At 40.6% G+C, this 15,806-nt stretch overlaps 1 protein-coding gene across 1 annotated transcript in view; it reads left to right on the forward strand.

The window, feature by feature from the left end:
- Positions 1–15,504, forward strand: part of pgbd5 (piggyBac transposable element derived 5) — a 59,667-nt gene extending 44,163 nt beyond the window's left edge. Inside the window, exons 3-7 of the mRNA XM_041187472.1 lie at positions 2,588–2,722; positions 5,016–5,196; positions 8,594–8,791; positions 11,151–11,256; positions 14,086–15,504. Of these exons, the coding sequence (XP_041043406.1) occupies positions 2,588–2,722; positions 5,016–5,196; positions 8,594–8,791; positions 11,151–11,256; positions 14,086–14,281 (816 nt within the window). The 3' untranslated portion in view covers positions 14,282–15,504. The remainder of the gene's footprint in view (positions 1–2,587; positions 2,723–5,015; positions 5,197–8,593; positions 8,792–11,150; positions 11,257–14,085) is intronic.
- The last annotated feature ends 302 nt before the right edge of the window (positions 15,505–15,806 follow it).

Here is a 15,806-nt window from a genome sequence, read left to right on the forward strand (position 1 = left end):
ACACTCCCTCTCCATTGCGGGTAAGAACCTGGTCATCAGGTGTGAGGCACTCTCGCTGTTGCTGTACGTGGTGCAGGTCTTGCCCATTCTAGACTCCTGCATGATGGTGATCACCTGAGCCATCTTTTGCTTTATCTGGTGGTTGAAAATGGATCGTGTCTGCAGGGATGCGATGTACAAGCCTCTAGATAAGGCGGCCACCTTTGTGTGCGGCTACGTCAAGCAGTGGTTTCTGTCGAGCTTCATCCCGAGCAGTTCTGTGACACAGGACTCTGTGCTCTAAGGGCTGTTCTCAGGAACACACCAAAACGATCATCAACTCTGTGAAAGACGCCCTTTGGTCTGCCCGAAACTTGTTGGTCTTCTAGTGCAATGAGTTGTCTCCGACCAGTGTTGCAGACTGGCACATTCCGAGGTCCAGGACTACATGCTGAGGGACGCACTAAAGCTTGGAGCAGCCGCCGCAAAGGTGCAATGAGGAAAGGTCACTGTCCAAGACCTTTCTGCCACAGTGCACCGAGGGGCTGGGAATTGTTTAGAGCCCCTCGGGCTGTACAGCTCACAATTAGTATTCAATGCATACATTCATTGTATTATAATTGTATTGAAGCACCTGAGAGTGCAACATGATGTATGTTGCTAACTCCAATATCATTGCACAGTCTAACTGTCTGTAATGACCTTATTGAAGTGATTGTAATGTTCATTGATTGTATTGAAGCACCTCGTGATCCATGTGCAAAAGTTGAATCTGATTGTACCTTTTGTGATGGTGATTTAGAAATGTTTTGTAATGTTCTTCCAGATATTTTTTGAATAAAGTATATTTTTCAAAAAACCATTGTAACTCTTGTAAGTATTACTACATTGATAGCAACTGTTCTTTCTTCTCTACAATGTCCTTCATTAATATGGTGTACTAAAGTGCAAATCAGTATTTAGCGGCCTGCTTAAGAACTCGTGAAACTTTCCTAGCTGGTGGTGGGTGAAATTCAATCCAGGAAAGCAGTAGGATACGCCATTGCTCTCTCTCACCCTGGCCTTTTCCCCTGGTATGGCCCTTATTTCTGCTCCCTTAAACCCAAGGGACACAGACTTGAAAAAAATAAGGTGGCCAACTGGTTTAATCATTCACTACCAGATCTGATTGGACCATATAAAGCACTATCAGATCCTGGTGTCATCTTCAGAAACTGCTCATTAATCCAGGTCCTTCCTGGATTGCAAACTTAACACCCCATCCCAAACTGGTTCATTTTCTCTACTGCAGTCTTCTTAACCTGTCCCTCCTATTAAATTTAAGGAAGACTGAAGTCATTGCCTTTGGTCCCCATTTCAAACTCCGTTTCCTTGCTACCGATTCTATCCATCTACTTACCAACGGTCTAAGGCTGAACCAGATTGTTTGCCAATTCTCCATAACATCACCCAATTCAGCTCATCTGCTGTTGAAACCCTCATGCACGTCTTTGTTACCTGCAGACTTGACTATTTCAAGCACTCCTGGCTGGCCTCCCAGATTCTAACTGTTGTTGGTTAGCCAAACTGCTTGAGGTTAGCCAAAATTCTGCTGCCCTGTGTCCTCACTTGCACCAGGATCAGTTCACCCATCATCTCTGTTCTCACTGCCCTACATTGACTCCCGGTTAGACAACATTTCTATTTTAAAATTGCTATCCTTGTTTCAAATCCCTCCATGGCCTTCCACTTTCCTGGCTGTGTATTCCAGCCCCACAGCTCCCTAATATCTGCACTCCTCTAATTCTGGACTCTCGATCATTCCCGATTTTAATTGTTCTGTCATTTGTGGCTGTGTCCTCAACTGCGTAGGCCTTAAGCTCTGAAATTCCCTCCCTAAGTCTCTCTGCCCCTCTACCTCTTTCCTCCTCATAGACATTTCTTAAAACCTACTTCTAATTAAGTTTTTGGCCAATGCCCAATATTGCCATATGTAGTTCAGCATCATATTTTGCTTTATAACACTGCTGTGAAGTGCTTTGGGACACTGTTATGCTAAAGGAACTATATAAATACGAGTTGATACCAAGTTATATTACTTGCCCTTTTATTTAAGGAAGCGTTGTTGGTGTGTGTTATTGAATAGGACCTGAGCCATGCAAAAGCTTCTAGCAATTGTTTATTCATCTGGTGCCCGTCTTGCATTTTCTGGAAATTCAGTCTTGGTATAGATCTGAGCTGGAGTGATTGCCTGGGACTCACTCCTCAAATGCTGCTGAATGTTTCTTTTTATACTGGAGTGCTCTAGATGCCGATCTTTTTCCAAGGGATGTTATGTTTCTTGTGCTGGAAATAAATTATTAGCCAGTTCTTTTAAATGGCCCCCATCTGTAGTAATCCAAGGAAGACCTATTACAATCTACTGTGTTTCTTTAACCTGTACTGTTGCAAGACAATCCTATCAGCTGGTGTTCCAGATCCATAGATTGCTTTCAATGAGAATTTATTAAGTGCTGAATAAGATAACTTAACATTTTTTAAAATTGCTGTCATTTGAGAAAATATTACAGCAAGATTGTGTACAGTTTAATATTTCACTGAACATAGAATATATCTTTTTGTATTTCAGGTACTTCATGAACCATTAATTGACGAAGACCCACTCTTCATTGCCACATGTACAGACCGGGAATTACGCAAAAGGAAAAAGCGGAAGTTTAGTCTTTGGGTTAGGCAGTGTGCAGCAACAGGTTACATCTGTCAGGTGATGTAATTGAAAGTGTTTTCTCCTCTATAACCAAATAATAAAGCTCATTTTAGTATTTCTGAATGAGACATAGTTTTTAATAGCTATTTAGCTCACATTTATATTCACACTAAATTGCATCTGCCATCTGTCTGCCCACTCCACTAACCTGTCTATTGTCATGACATCTTTTACAGTCCTGCCTGTGTTTTGCCAAGCCCCTCGCTTTTATTTCATCAACGATTTTTTAGATTGTGTTCCTGATGCCCAAGCCCCAAATCATCCATTTATACTGAGCAGAGAAGAGGACCAAGCACTGACCCTGGGGCACAACCCTTCTACAATCCAAACGCCATCCTAACCCTTTGTTCTCTGTCAACCAATTTTGTCCATGCTGCTACATTTCCTCTTATGTAACTGATTTTTTCTAGCAAGTCTGTTTTGAAAGACCTTAATGAATGCTTTGTGATGACTATCTGTATCAAAAGTGTATTTTTTCTCACTGGTGTTCTAATCTTTTGTGTATTTCCAGAATCTCCTGTGTTTATTTCAGTAAAGTAATAGTTTAATCAGCACCCTTAATGGTTCTAACTCAGCTGGAGGCAATCTACATCTTTTAAATCTGTCACATTTGCAAGATATAGCATGAGCATGGTGTAGTTCAAATTTCCTTGTGTGAACTGATCTATCCAACTGATATGATTGCTTGTTATTTATTCTTTATTGCTACCTTTTATTTTATTTGATTTGTTCATGTTTATTGTGTAAATGCAGTCTGAATTAGGAATTGAGGTCTGACCTGAGACAGAAGCAGATTGACAGTATTCAGCATATTTCAGATTTCCAGCATCTACAATATTTTGCTTTTGTGTTGCAGCAGAGTGACAGTGCCTGGTGCAGCAAATCTTACTGCTTTTTATTTAGAGATGAGCCAGTCTTTAGCTTGTGCTTTATAACACACAAGTTCACCATTGCTCCAAGGTGCCACTGTTTTACGCCAATGCTAAACGTATGATGTAAAAGCCCCTCTGTCAAATGAACAGAGGTCACTTAAGTGAGTTACTGAAGAACTCATTATTGATTTCTTCTATGAACTTGTCACCCCTCTTAAGACCGCACTTTCATCTGTGACACTCTTTTGAAGGGTATGATACTAAATTCAAGATTTCTAGACTTCTAATAAATATGGATCGTTTCCACTCTGGTTTCCAAGGTAAAAGAATGCTGTCTCAACAAACAGAAGCTTGCTATTCATGTACACCTGCATTCCCTTGAACTGTACTGTCTGTTTTTTAACTTGCGTGCTGTGATTGTGAAGTCATTGTCCATCTGCCATAGAATTATACCACACAGATAGAGACTATTCAGCCCATCATGTCTCTACCAGCTCTTTGAAAGAACGACTGGGTCTCATTCTTTTTACCCCCCTGCCCAAACAGCCCTGCAAATTGTTTTTTTTTCCCAAGTATTGATCCAATTCCCTTTTGCAAGTTGTTATTGAAACTGCTTCCACCACCCTTTCAAAAAATGTACTCCAGATTACCACAACCCACTGCCTTAAAAAAAATCATCTCTCTAGTTCTTTGACTAGTTACCTTAAATCCGTGTCCTCTAGTTGTTGAAGCCTCCTGCCAGTGGAAACAATATTTCTATAACTACAGTACTTCATGTCAATCATTCACGATTGTGAAATGTTGTACTGTTTCCCCAAACCTCCCCTGAATTGCTGCGACCAATTGTGCGTGAAATGATTCCACCTTTTTTTGTCCCCTGTGATTCTAGCACCTTTGCACAGTAACTGTAGGGGAACCAAAGCAAAAAAAAAAACCTTTTAGCAGCGAACTCCATAAATGTTGGGAGAGAACTGGGAGCATATTAAAGTATTTTCATTGCCTGGTACCCATTTTGGGGCTAATTGATTTGCAGCTTGTAGCACAGTTGGTCAAGGTGGTTCCTTCCATGGGATTGACTGTAAAGGATAGTGAAACAAAATTAAGGCTTTTTAAAATCTCCAATCCTTTGGGATAAAGTGTGCTAGTTTAGAAGAGAAACATAAATGAATTGCAGTATGGCTCAGAACAAAGAATGAAAGTCTATTGCTACAGTCAAGAGTCTGCATTAATAAGAGAATAGCACACGTTACAATGATCTGTAGTGACAAATGGAGGAGGGCAGAGAAGGTGCTTTTTTGAGTTAGACTAAGTGGAATTTCTTGTTGCAACAAAATAGGGAGGAATCTTCAAACCCAATGCTGATCTGTAAACAAACATATTAAATGTGTTCTGTCATCTTGCTCTCCTTTTCCATTTAGGTTTATGTTAATTTGAAGGAAGGAACAGCCTCGGATGGGCTGGATACTTTGAAGAACAGACCACAGCTCCACAGTCTTGTAGCAAAAAGCCTTTGTCAGAATTTGGCTGGAAAAAACTACATCATATATACTGGCCCCAGCATCACTAGCCTAAATCTTTTTGAAGAGTTTGAGAAAAAAGGTTTGTAGTTTAAAAAAAAAAACGTGAAATACTGTGGGTGGTGCAGACAGTTTGGAATAACCATGTGAAGCAGGATAACTTTGAAAAGATTGCTTCACTGAACATTTAATTTGGCTTTTTTACTGTTCCTGGAGCTCAGTGCCTTGAAGTAAATTTTCTTCATTCATGTTCAGTCCCAAGTTGCAAGGAATACATAATGCTATGAGTTTGGGAATGAACATAATTTTCCTCATTTGGTTCTTTTATTTTTCTTCCCTGCCCCAACTCTGCTTGAAAGCATTAACTTGCTGCAGTGCCATTCCATGGTCACTAGATCCCTGTCATACCTTGCTCAATGTGCGAATGTTGGTAGCTTTTTTGGTCATGGCCAAGCTTATCATCTTGTGCCATCCGCACCTGCATTTACCAATGGAGGTAACCACTCATGAATTAGGAGTGGGAACCAGCTTGCCTGATTTTGTTGTTTTACCCCTTCCACCCTGCCGAGGGCAGGTTGCTGACATTATCCTAAATGAGACTACTTAGCCCAGTACAGACTGGGAAATGACTCCTAGCTTGTGTGCAGCTCAGTGCGGGATGTTGCCATCATTCACAATGAAAGCTGAACACACTTCTGAACGAGGTGAATTGTCAATACTGTAACCTCAATGCAGTCATTTTTTTAAAAAATATTCATTAATGGCATGTGGGCATCGCTATCTAGACCAGTGTTTATTGCCCATCCCACATTGTCCTGGAGAAGGTGGTGATGAGCTGTCTTCTTGACTGTTGCAGTCCATATGGTGTAATTACACCCACGGTGCTGTCAGGAAGGGAGTTCCAGGATTTTGACCCAGTGGCAATGAAGAAACGGTGGTATGTTTCCAAGTCAGGCTGGTGAGTGACTTGGAGGAGAACTTCCAGGTGGTAGTGTTCCCGTGTGTCTGCTGCCCTTGTCCTTCTAGATGGCAGTGGTCGTGGGTTTGGAAGGTGCTGTCTAAGGAGCCTTAGTGAGTTCATGCAGTGCATCTTGTAGATGGTACACACTGCTGCCACTGTTCAGTGGTGGTGAGGGGAGTGAATGTTTGTGGATGGGGTGCCAATCAAGTGAGCTGCTGTGTCTTGGATGGTGTCAAGCTTCTTGACTGTTGTTGGAGCTGCACTCATCCAGGCAAGTGGAGAGTATTTCATCACACTCCTGATTTGTGACTTGTAGAAGGTGGACAGGCTCTGGTGAGTCAAGAGGTGAGTTACTTGCTGCAGGATTCCTAGCTTCTGACCTGCTTTTGTAGTTACAGTATTTATATGGCTAGTCCAGTTCAGTTTCTCATCAATGGTAACCCCCAGGATGTTGATAGTGGGAGATTCAGTGATGGTAATGCCATTGAATGTCATTGGGTGATGGCGAAATTCTCTCTTGCTGGAGATGGTCATTGCCTGGCACTTGTGTGGCACAGATGTTACTTGCCACTTGTCAGCCCAAGCCTGGATATTGTCCAGATCTTTCTGCATTTGGACATGAATTGCGTCAGTATCTGAAGAGTCGCAAATGGTGTTGAACGTTGTGCAATCATCAGCAAACGTTCTCACTTCTGACCTTATGATGGAAGAAAGGTCATTGAAGAAGCAGCTGAAGATGGTTCGGCCTAGACTCCAACAGTTGGGAGTTTTCCTCCTGATTCCCATTGACTCCAATTATAAAAACAGAAAATGCTGGTAAAGCTCAGCATGTCTGGCAGCTTCTGTGGAGAGAGGAGTTAATGTTTTGAATCCATATGACTTCAGAGTTAAAGAGCTCTTTAACTCTGAAGAAGAGTCATATGGACTCGAACATTAACTCCTCTCTCCACAGAGGCTGTCAGACCTGCTGAATTTTACCAGCATTTTCTATTTTTATTTGAGATTTCCAGCAACTGCAGTATTTTGCTTTTGTCCCATTGACTCCAGTTTTGCTAGGGCTCCCTGATGCCACAGTCAGTCAAATGTTGCCTTGAGGTCAAGGGCAGTCACACTTGCCTCACCCCTTGAGTTCAGCTCTTTTGTCCATGTTTGAACCAAGGCTGTAATGAGGTCAGCAGCTGAGTGGCCCTGGCGGAACCCAAACTGGGTGTCAGTGAGCAGGTTATTGCTAAGCAAGTGCTGCTTGATAGCACTGTTGATGACCCCTTCCATTACTTTACTGATGATCAAGAGTAGACTGATGGGATGGTAATTGGCTGGGTTGGGATTTGTCCTGCTTTTTGTGTACAGGACGTACCAGGGCAATTTTCCAATTGCTGAATAGATGCCAGTGTTGTAGCTGTACTGGAACTGCTTGGCTAGGGGCGCGGCAAGTTCTGGAGCACAAGTCTTCAGTGCTATTGCCAGAATATTGTCAGGGCCCGTAGCCTTTGCACTATCCAGTGCCTTCAGTCGTTTCTTGATATTACGTGGAGTGAATCAAATTGGCTGCACATTGTGATGCTGGGGACCTCCAGAGGATGCAGAGATGGATCATCCACTCGACACTTCTGGCTGAAGATTCTTGCAAATGCTTTAGCCTTATCAGGGTGGTATAAATCATGAAATGATGTTCAGGGTGGTGGAAACACTTAACTGAATCCAAGGGTGAAATTACTGCCTACAGTCATCCATCAATCTGAATTTTGTATTGTATATAATGTGGTGGTGCTGGCAGATTTAATTACGATCATTTCTGCCATCTGTTGTATAATTTTAGACACGATGATATCCGTTTGTAAAATCAAGCTGCTTGTGGAAAGAATGCGTGGGCGTGGTCAGTGCGCTCCATTGTGTTAATACCCTGATCATATCTTCACCAAAAGTTAGAGCTCTATGATATAATCTTGTAATGGCTCAAGTTTAATCTGGATAACTGGACACTGCTCTCTGTTGGATGCAATGGGATAAGTTAGGAACATGATGGAGATGTAGTTTGTAAGTATCTTTTTGCCAACAAAGTATCTATAGACTTGTTGAGAATACTTACTCCCATCTCTCCTTTCCTGTATGAATAAATGTTGTCTACCTCTTAGGAAATAAAACTCACCATAATTTTTAGTATTTTCCCCTTCAGATTCTTAGATTGGGTCCCAAGAGACATTGTTCTACAGAAATATACTTATTTTTCATTGCGTGTCTTTCTGTAATTCTCTGATGTTCAGTTTTTGTACTTCGCTTTATTTCCTGTGTGATTGTTCTCATGTCCATTTTTAATACTGTGGACGTGCTTTTAGCACATGAACATTCTTAGGCATTTGCAATTATAATCGTAAAATATCAATAGTGTCATTTGTGAGCTTGATCTGAACTTTTGGGTTCTAATCAGTAATGTGTACCTTCCTGTAAATAGCTCTTTCCAATAGTTGCACCATTTTTGAGTGGATTATTTAATTCAGAAATGTTTTGTTTCTCCCAGGAATTTATTGTTGTGGACTTCTGAGTTCGAGGAAGAGTGACTGTACGGGACTGCCACAGTCGATGCTAGTTAACCCTGAGATTCCACAGATTCGGGGCCAATACAGGGTGAGAATGAAAGGGAACGTGTCCCTAATCAGCTGGTCCAACAAAGGACAGTTCTACTTTCTCACAAATGCTTACTCTCCTTTTAAAGAAGGCAAGTGCTCGTAAAACATTTGTATTCCTTTAACCAGGGATGTTCAAAATGAATCGGGCTTTTTACACACACTATTTTTAGGCTCACTGGTCCATAACTGATGTTTTTCTCCCACCAACCGTGTCTTGGAGTGCAAGTTCTATAACATTACAGAAAAATCAACTTGTGAAAAAAAAGCCTGGGGAGCTGATTATGGCACTAATGGCAGGAGTTCTGGATTATTTTCATGTTACACTTGATGTCACCCTACTCATCATGCTCCAGTTACTTTAGGATAGGTAATTAATATAACAGCACATCTACAGGAATAGTACAAGGGGGTGGCAGTTATGGTTTTCAGTCGCCGCTCAAAACTATTACCTAGCTACCGATTACATTCCTCTCTGTCAACAGTCTGAGATTAAACCAGTTTGTTTGTAACCTTCCTGTCACATTTGATCACGAGATGAGCTTCCAACCTCATACTTGCGCCATCACTAAGACCACCTGTTTCTATCTCTAACATTGCTCAACTTCGCCCATCTCAGCTCCCAGTGCTTAATTGGATGAAATTTCTGCTCATCTAGTAGTGGCTGTCGGATAAGCAGTCTGATAATTTTGCAACAATGGAGGAGTCAAGAGAGGTGGCAAGGTATAGCTGGGTGTCGCCAACATACATGTGAAAAGTAACACTGTTTTGAGATGATGTTACTGAGGGGAAGCATGTGGATGAGAAATGAGAGGGAGCCAAGGATAGATGTAGTAATAAGATGAACTAAAAATTGATAGAAATGATAAAAGGATAATTCAGAATCTATACTGGAATCAATCAACAGTGATGAGACTTGATAGCAGTTTATCAGACAGCTTCCCAATCAAAACCAGGGATGTGTTATGTCCCCAAAAGGGATAAACCTCTTCAATGAAGCTATCTTCAGAGACATAAAAGATTTACCAGGTCACAACATTGGTGGATTGAAATGAGATATGCAGATGACACTGCTCTGATTGCAGTCAGGAGAGACACTACAAGAAATTGTAAACAAAGTGAAAGCAAGGAGTGAGGAACATGGATTAAGAATAAATGTCAAGAAGATCAAGACAATGGTGATAAGCAGAGACCTAACTGCAGAAGTGAAAATTTAAGTAAATAGACAAGTGCAGGAGCAAGTGAAAAGATTCCCGTACTTGAGCAAACTATCACAGACGCTGGGAGATTGATTCTGAGATCTGGAGGAGAATTGAGATAGCCAAGACCACCTTTTCAGAATGAAGGACAAGTTAATGTCAAAAAAAACTAAACCTTAATCATAGCAAAAGAATGCTAAGTTAGCAATCTATACCATTGACAGAGTATGCTAAAAAGCTTCACAAAGAAAAGATCACGTTAAATCATTGCAGTGATTTTGGAGAGTCCCAAGGAAGAGACTGCAAGAAGCATTAAGCATCGGAGCAGGTGGAGGGCTGCAGGAGGAAATAGTTTGACAGCAATGCAAAGAGGCTGCCCGGCTGGTCAGCCTCGAGTGTGTGGAGGGCTTTGGCTCTGAATGAAACAGAGCTACAGGGCAAAATTAATTAGGTGGCTTTTTACTACAAGTCCTCTTATGGGAGATGAGAATCTAGGATGGTAATTGGAATTCCAGTTCCTGTAACCTACATTTTTCTCTTCAGCTTACTCATGTTGACTCATTGAATAAGACTGCTCACTTCAGATGTGTCTCCTGAGTGGAGTCTATGGAGAAAAAGCTTCTTGCATCTTGTGCTGAGTTTCAAATCAAAAATGTAGACATAAGTATATCTGAGCAGGGACAATGTTTTTCATTCGGATGTGCATGCTGTGTCATTACGTATGTAATTAGGTAATCACGTTTTCAAGACTAAATCATCTTGCAAACTTAGTGTGTGCTCTGTTTTTGATGTCATGATCAATGGAAAATGTCACAATACTCTGTACGTTGTCCTAATTGTTGTGCTAATTAGATGTCACCAAAGATAAGATGAAGCTAACTGCAACTAGAAAATAACTTGTATTCGAAATTGCAATGTTGTTGGCTCAATGTGGTAAAACTGAAATTTTCAGAACTATAACTTTTCCTCCCAGCCTCCAGGTCCTGACTTCAGTTGTCCAGCTCCCAAGTCTCAAACCTATTTCTCCTAACTTCTAGTTCCTGATTTTTCACACAAATAAGTGTGCCAGCATGAAGGAGTTGGATTCAGCAGTGTAATCAGGAGGAGCCAATCTGACCTAAACAAGCACCTGTGATGGCATATTCTGTTCATTGTCAAAGATAGGACCTCACTACTTTTAATGGAGCCTTTTTGCCACAGTTGCATTAAATAATCACTTTTTTAGCATTATCAAACATTTTTGTTCTTACAGGTGTCATAATTAGAAGAAAGAGTGGAGAGATTCGCTGTCCTTTAGCAGTAGAGGCTTTTGCTGCTCACCTTGGCTATATCTGCAAATATGACGATAAGTACAGCAAGTGAGTTCACACAGATATCACAGTCTTTTATCTGATAGCTGCCTATGGACTTCAAAATCTGTTATATACACCTTCTCAAATTAAAAATCTGTATCATATGTAACTGTAGGATCTAAGAATTATGGCTTTTAAACATAATTACCTACTTTTGGCACCTTTTGTTTTTATTCATTTAAGGGATGTGGGCTTTGCTGGCTGGGCCAGCTTTTATTGGATAGTTGGATAGTTCTATTTAATGAGTTACTTTATGTGGGACCTCAAGGCATTAGGTTTATCTTGGGGTGTAACACATAGCAAGAAGCAACTGGGGAGTTTATGACCTCATATTTGAAGGATACGTTGGGAGTATAGCTGCTACAATGTAGAGAGACGAAATTTAAAGTGGAAGATGTGATGCTATTTTCCCGATTAACGAAGATGCAGAGATTGATGTAATGAGAAGTTTCGTAGCTAACTCCCTCACATATGTTAGTTTCGTATTTTCCTCCATTCATCCTGCAACCTTTAATGAATCTAAAGAACTTAATGTTTCTACCTCCTGAGAGAGCAGCTTCCTGTTCCATGCATTTCCTGGTGAATTGTCATCTAGTCTGTGCTTTATTCTGGAAAATCACCTTTGGATTCCAAAGGGAGTCTTTCCTTGCTTTTGGAGTTAATACTCTGTACATTGTCTTAATTGTTATGCTAATCAGATGTCACCAAAGATAAGATGAAGCTAACCGCAACTGGAAAATAACTTGTATTAGAAATTGCAATGTTGTTGGCTCAATGCGGTACAACTGAAATTATCAGAACCATAACTTTTCCTCCCAGCCTCCAGGTCCTGACTTCAGTTCTCTAGCTCCCAAGTCTCAAACCTATTTCTCCTAACTTCTAGTTCCTGATTTTTCACACAAATAAGTGTGCCAGCATGAAGGAGTTGGATTCAGCAGTGTAATCAGGAGGAGCCAATCTGACCTAAACAACCACCTGTGATGGCATATTCTGTTTATTGTCAAAGATAGGACCTGACTACTTTTAATGGAGCCTTTTCCCATTAGTGTCTGCAGTGGTTTGGACAGGATCTATTGTTTTAGCAAAGAGTTTTTTAAAAATGTGATACTACATAACAAAGGATGTGGAAATTATACTGAAGCCAGAAAGAGATGCAAAAGAAACATGTATTTCTATGGAGCCTTTCACAATCATAGGATGTTCTAAAGCACCTTATAGCCAACAAGGTATTTTTGAAGGGTAATCCACTGTTGTAATGTAGCCAACTTTGCACACAGCAGGTTCCATAAACAGCAATGAAATAAATAACCAGATCATCTGCTTTGGGTGACTGCGGGAGTTCCATTAAATCAAATTTAATATTCTCAACCTTGTGTTTAAATCCCTCTATGCTGCTGTCCCTCCTCAAATTTCTAGATCCTAAACAGTGCTACACCTCCTTCCATTTTACCCATCATTGGTCATGCATTTAGCATTGTGGCTCCATTGAAATTCCCTCTCAAAACACTGTCTGCCTCTCCACCTGTCCCCTTAAGACCCTCAAAACCTATTTTAGCTGAGTTGTTGATTATCCAATCTAATCCCTTCCATGGCTCTGTGTATATTTCAGCCCTCTATGATACACTTCTATGTTAAAGGCGCTATAATGAATGCAGCTGTTAGCTTGATTTTTCCCTCTAATATCAATGTCAAGCAGAGCCTTGTGCTGCCGAGACCTCCCTACATTTGGATAACGACGAGCAAATCAGCAAGTGCTACCATTCATCCACACTAATAACAGCCCAACTCCTCAGAATAATGAGGCAGACTAAATTATTTCAGGGGTGTCTGGGCACAGCAGTAACTTTCAACTCTGCTTAATAGCTGCATTCTGTTTTCTCCACTAATTTTTTTTTGAGATTAGTATTCTCATTTAATTTCTCAATGATGGGCATTATCTATCCATGGTTCTTATGCCAATATTTTATAGTGATTGTCTGGGGTGGAGGAAGGGAGGGCAGGGGGTACATTTTCTTCCATCAAATCAGAAGTGGTTCTGCAGTCTCAAGTGGTTGTGTTTCATTTTGTAAAGGTTTAGTCTTGAAGACCAGCATTGCTTTCTGTACCTTTCAGTTGTGGCAAATCAATTTGTAGAATTCAAAGGTGTACAGGATTCAGTTGTAGTTGGTGACAAATCATTTACATAGAAGAATGCATGAGAAACCTCTACACAGGTTATTCATCTCATATCCTTTCCTCAAAACAATTGCATAGGAAGTGACTTCAGGTTTCTTGGAGTAAGTTGATTTAAGGACCTTTTGTGCACCTATGTTGTAATTTGAGCATAGAAGCTTGTAAGTTACTGATCCCACAGGAAGCTTCCATGTAACAATGGTGTAACTTGGACCACAGACTATGGCCCAGATCTTCTGTTCCCTGGAGGATTGTACCCCAGAAGATGCACTGGGGGGCCCTTCAGAATTCCCCAGGTATGAACTGCATGGGAATTTCCCAGGAAGTTTCAACTTCTGTTAGGCAATTATCCTGTGTCTGGGATCCTCCAAAACTCTGATTTAAAGTTGGAGACTTCGGATGTTTCTGACTCCCTTAGCAGAATAGTTACCAGGAACAGTTAAAAATTAAAACCAGATCTAGCTCCTGGGTACCGAAATTACTGACCCCCTACTGGACTCCCCAGACAACGCCCCCTGGCTTTTTTACAATTTATCTTAAATTTGTGTTCAGATTACAGAGCCTCCTGCTAATGGAAACCATGTTCCTCTATTTTATAAATGTAAACATACACTGTGCATATATATGTATGTACTTCTGTAATTGAGTTTGTTCTTTTCACAGGTACTTTATATCTCACAAAGCTAACAAGACCTGGCAACAAGTGTTCTGGTTTGTCCTCAGTATCGCTGTCAATAACTCGTACATCTTGTACAAGATGTCAGAGGCATATCTCGTCAGGCGCTACACTCGAGTACAGTTTGGTGAAAGACTGGTCAAAGAGTTGCTCGGTATTGAGGAATATCTCCCCTCGGAGTAATAACACTGGCAGCACAAGTGCCAAGGTCAAATTGTTGCACTGCATCCACAGGGCTAAACCACATCTCACACCCTTGTCCTAAACATTAAAAAAAAAATCTCACTGTCAAGCTTTTACTTGAATTTTGCAGCAAGCACGCCGTTAACTCCCAGCTCTGCCACGGAGTAGCTAGGCCAACTGATGGCTGAAGACCACACACCATTTGCATTGAATCTGGAGACTGGTGCTGCCGGAAAATCCAAATGTAACTTACCTTTTGATGTAAGTGCTGTTGCAGGCAATTAAAGATGAATGGTGTTTAACTCGAACGTAACTGGAATGATAAATTAGGGTCTTTAAATTGTGGTCCAAACGTGGCTTTTTTCGTATACTCGGAGAGGGAAAATGCACATTTTTTTAATATGCAAACTGCAAGTGTGGGGAAATAACAAAACCATCACAAGGAATCTTGTAATTTTCTTTTTAAAAAAGTAAGAACCTTAATGAACATTGTTGTTCATAATTTACACCTTCATTAGAGTATTGTGTTCCACAATGTATCACCTAATAATTCACCCCTCTCCCCCATAGTGGAATCTAACAGCCCTGTATAGATATTTATAATGAAAGACTTATTATGCATTCTGAATGTTTACATTGAACTAGCTATTAAATCATGTTCAGAATTCAGTCTGAGATGTACTGCATTTCGTGGACTGCACCAGACATAAATTATGTTTATTCACTGTTCTTTATCACTGCAGAGGATTAGAAGTTGTTGCTTAGAACACTAAATCCCTTGATCATGTATGTGGACGTAGGTTAAATCAAAACTATGCCCTTTGGGGTCAAAGTGCAGTTGCTTAGCTGAGCTGTTAGATGCAGCAGGATTATGATAGATAATGTGCCATTGTTTGGATACAGTGGATGAGTTAGCTGGAGGAAACTGTTTCTTTAGAAGTGTCTTGCTAGCTATACAACAGGAGGAACTGATAGCTATAGTGTCCGTACATGAATTGTAATAATCTTAAAGGAGGATGAAGGGGTATTGTGCAATTCTAAAATCTCTGGTTTGGAGACAGCATGTAGAGTTACTGTCCGCTTTCATGTGGGGTCCACGTTCTGTTTCTTAGTTGATTTGCATTCAAGCAATGTGTGTCTCAATAAAAGTGCCCTGTATATTACAAAATGTTGTATTTAAAATATAAAGTGTATGTTACAATTTACAATAAAGTAAACCTGGAGAATTGTGGCTGAATGTTCTACTGTGTTGCAATAAGCACTTAAACTGTACTTAACTGCTTAGTGTCAAAGGAGTAAAATATAGTTGATTTAGTAAGCCAATCATAACTACTAGGAAAATACAGAACACTAACACAGTATCACTGATGGGAGAGTATAGGACATTCACAGTATCACTGACAGGACAGTAAACAACATGTGGTCAGAGAGTAGGGACACAGCTCACTGAAGTACCAGTATGGGACCTGAACTTTGAATCCCTAATAGCTCACTCAGGAAAGTGTAGAGGGATCACACCTTGAGC

Source organism: Carcharodon carcharias, chromosome 5 (assembly GCF_017639515.1).
Source record: "Carcharodon carcharias isolate sCarCar2 chromosome 5, sCarCar2.pri, whole genome shotgun sequence".
NCBI lineage: Eukaryota > Metazoa > Chordata > Chondrichthyes > Lamniformes > Lamnidae > Carcharodon > Carcharodon carcharias.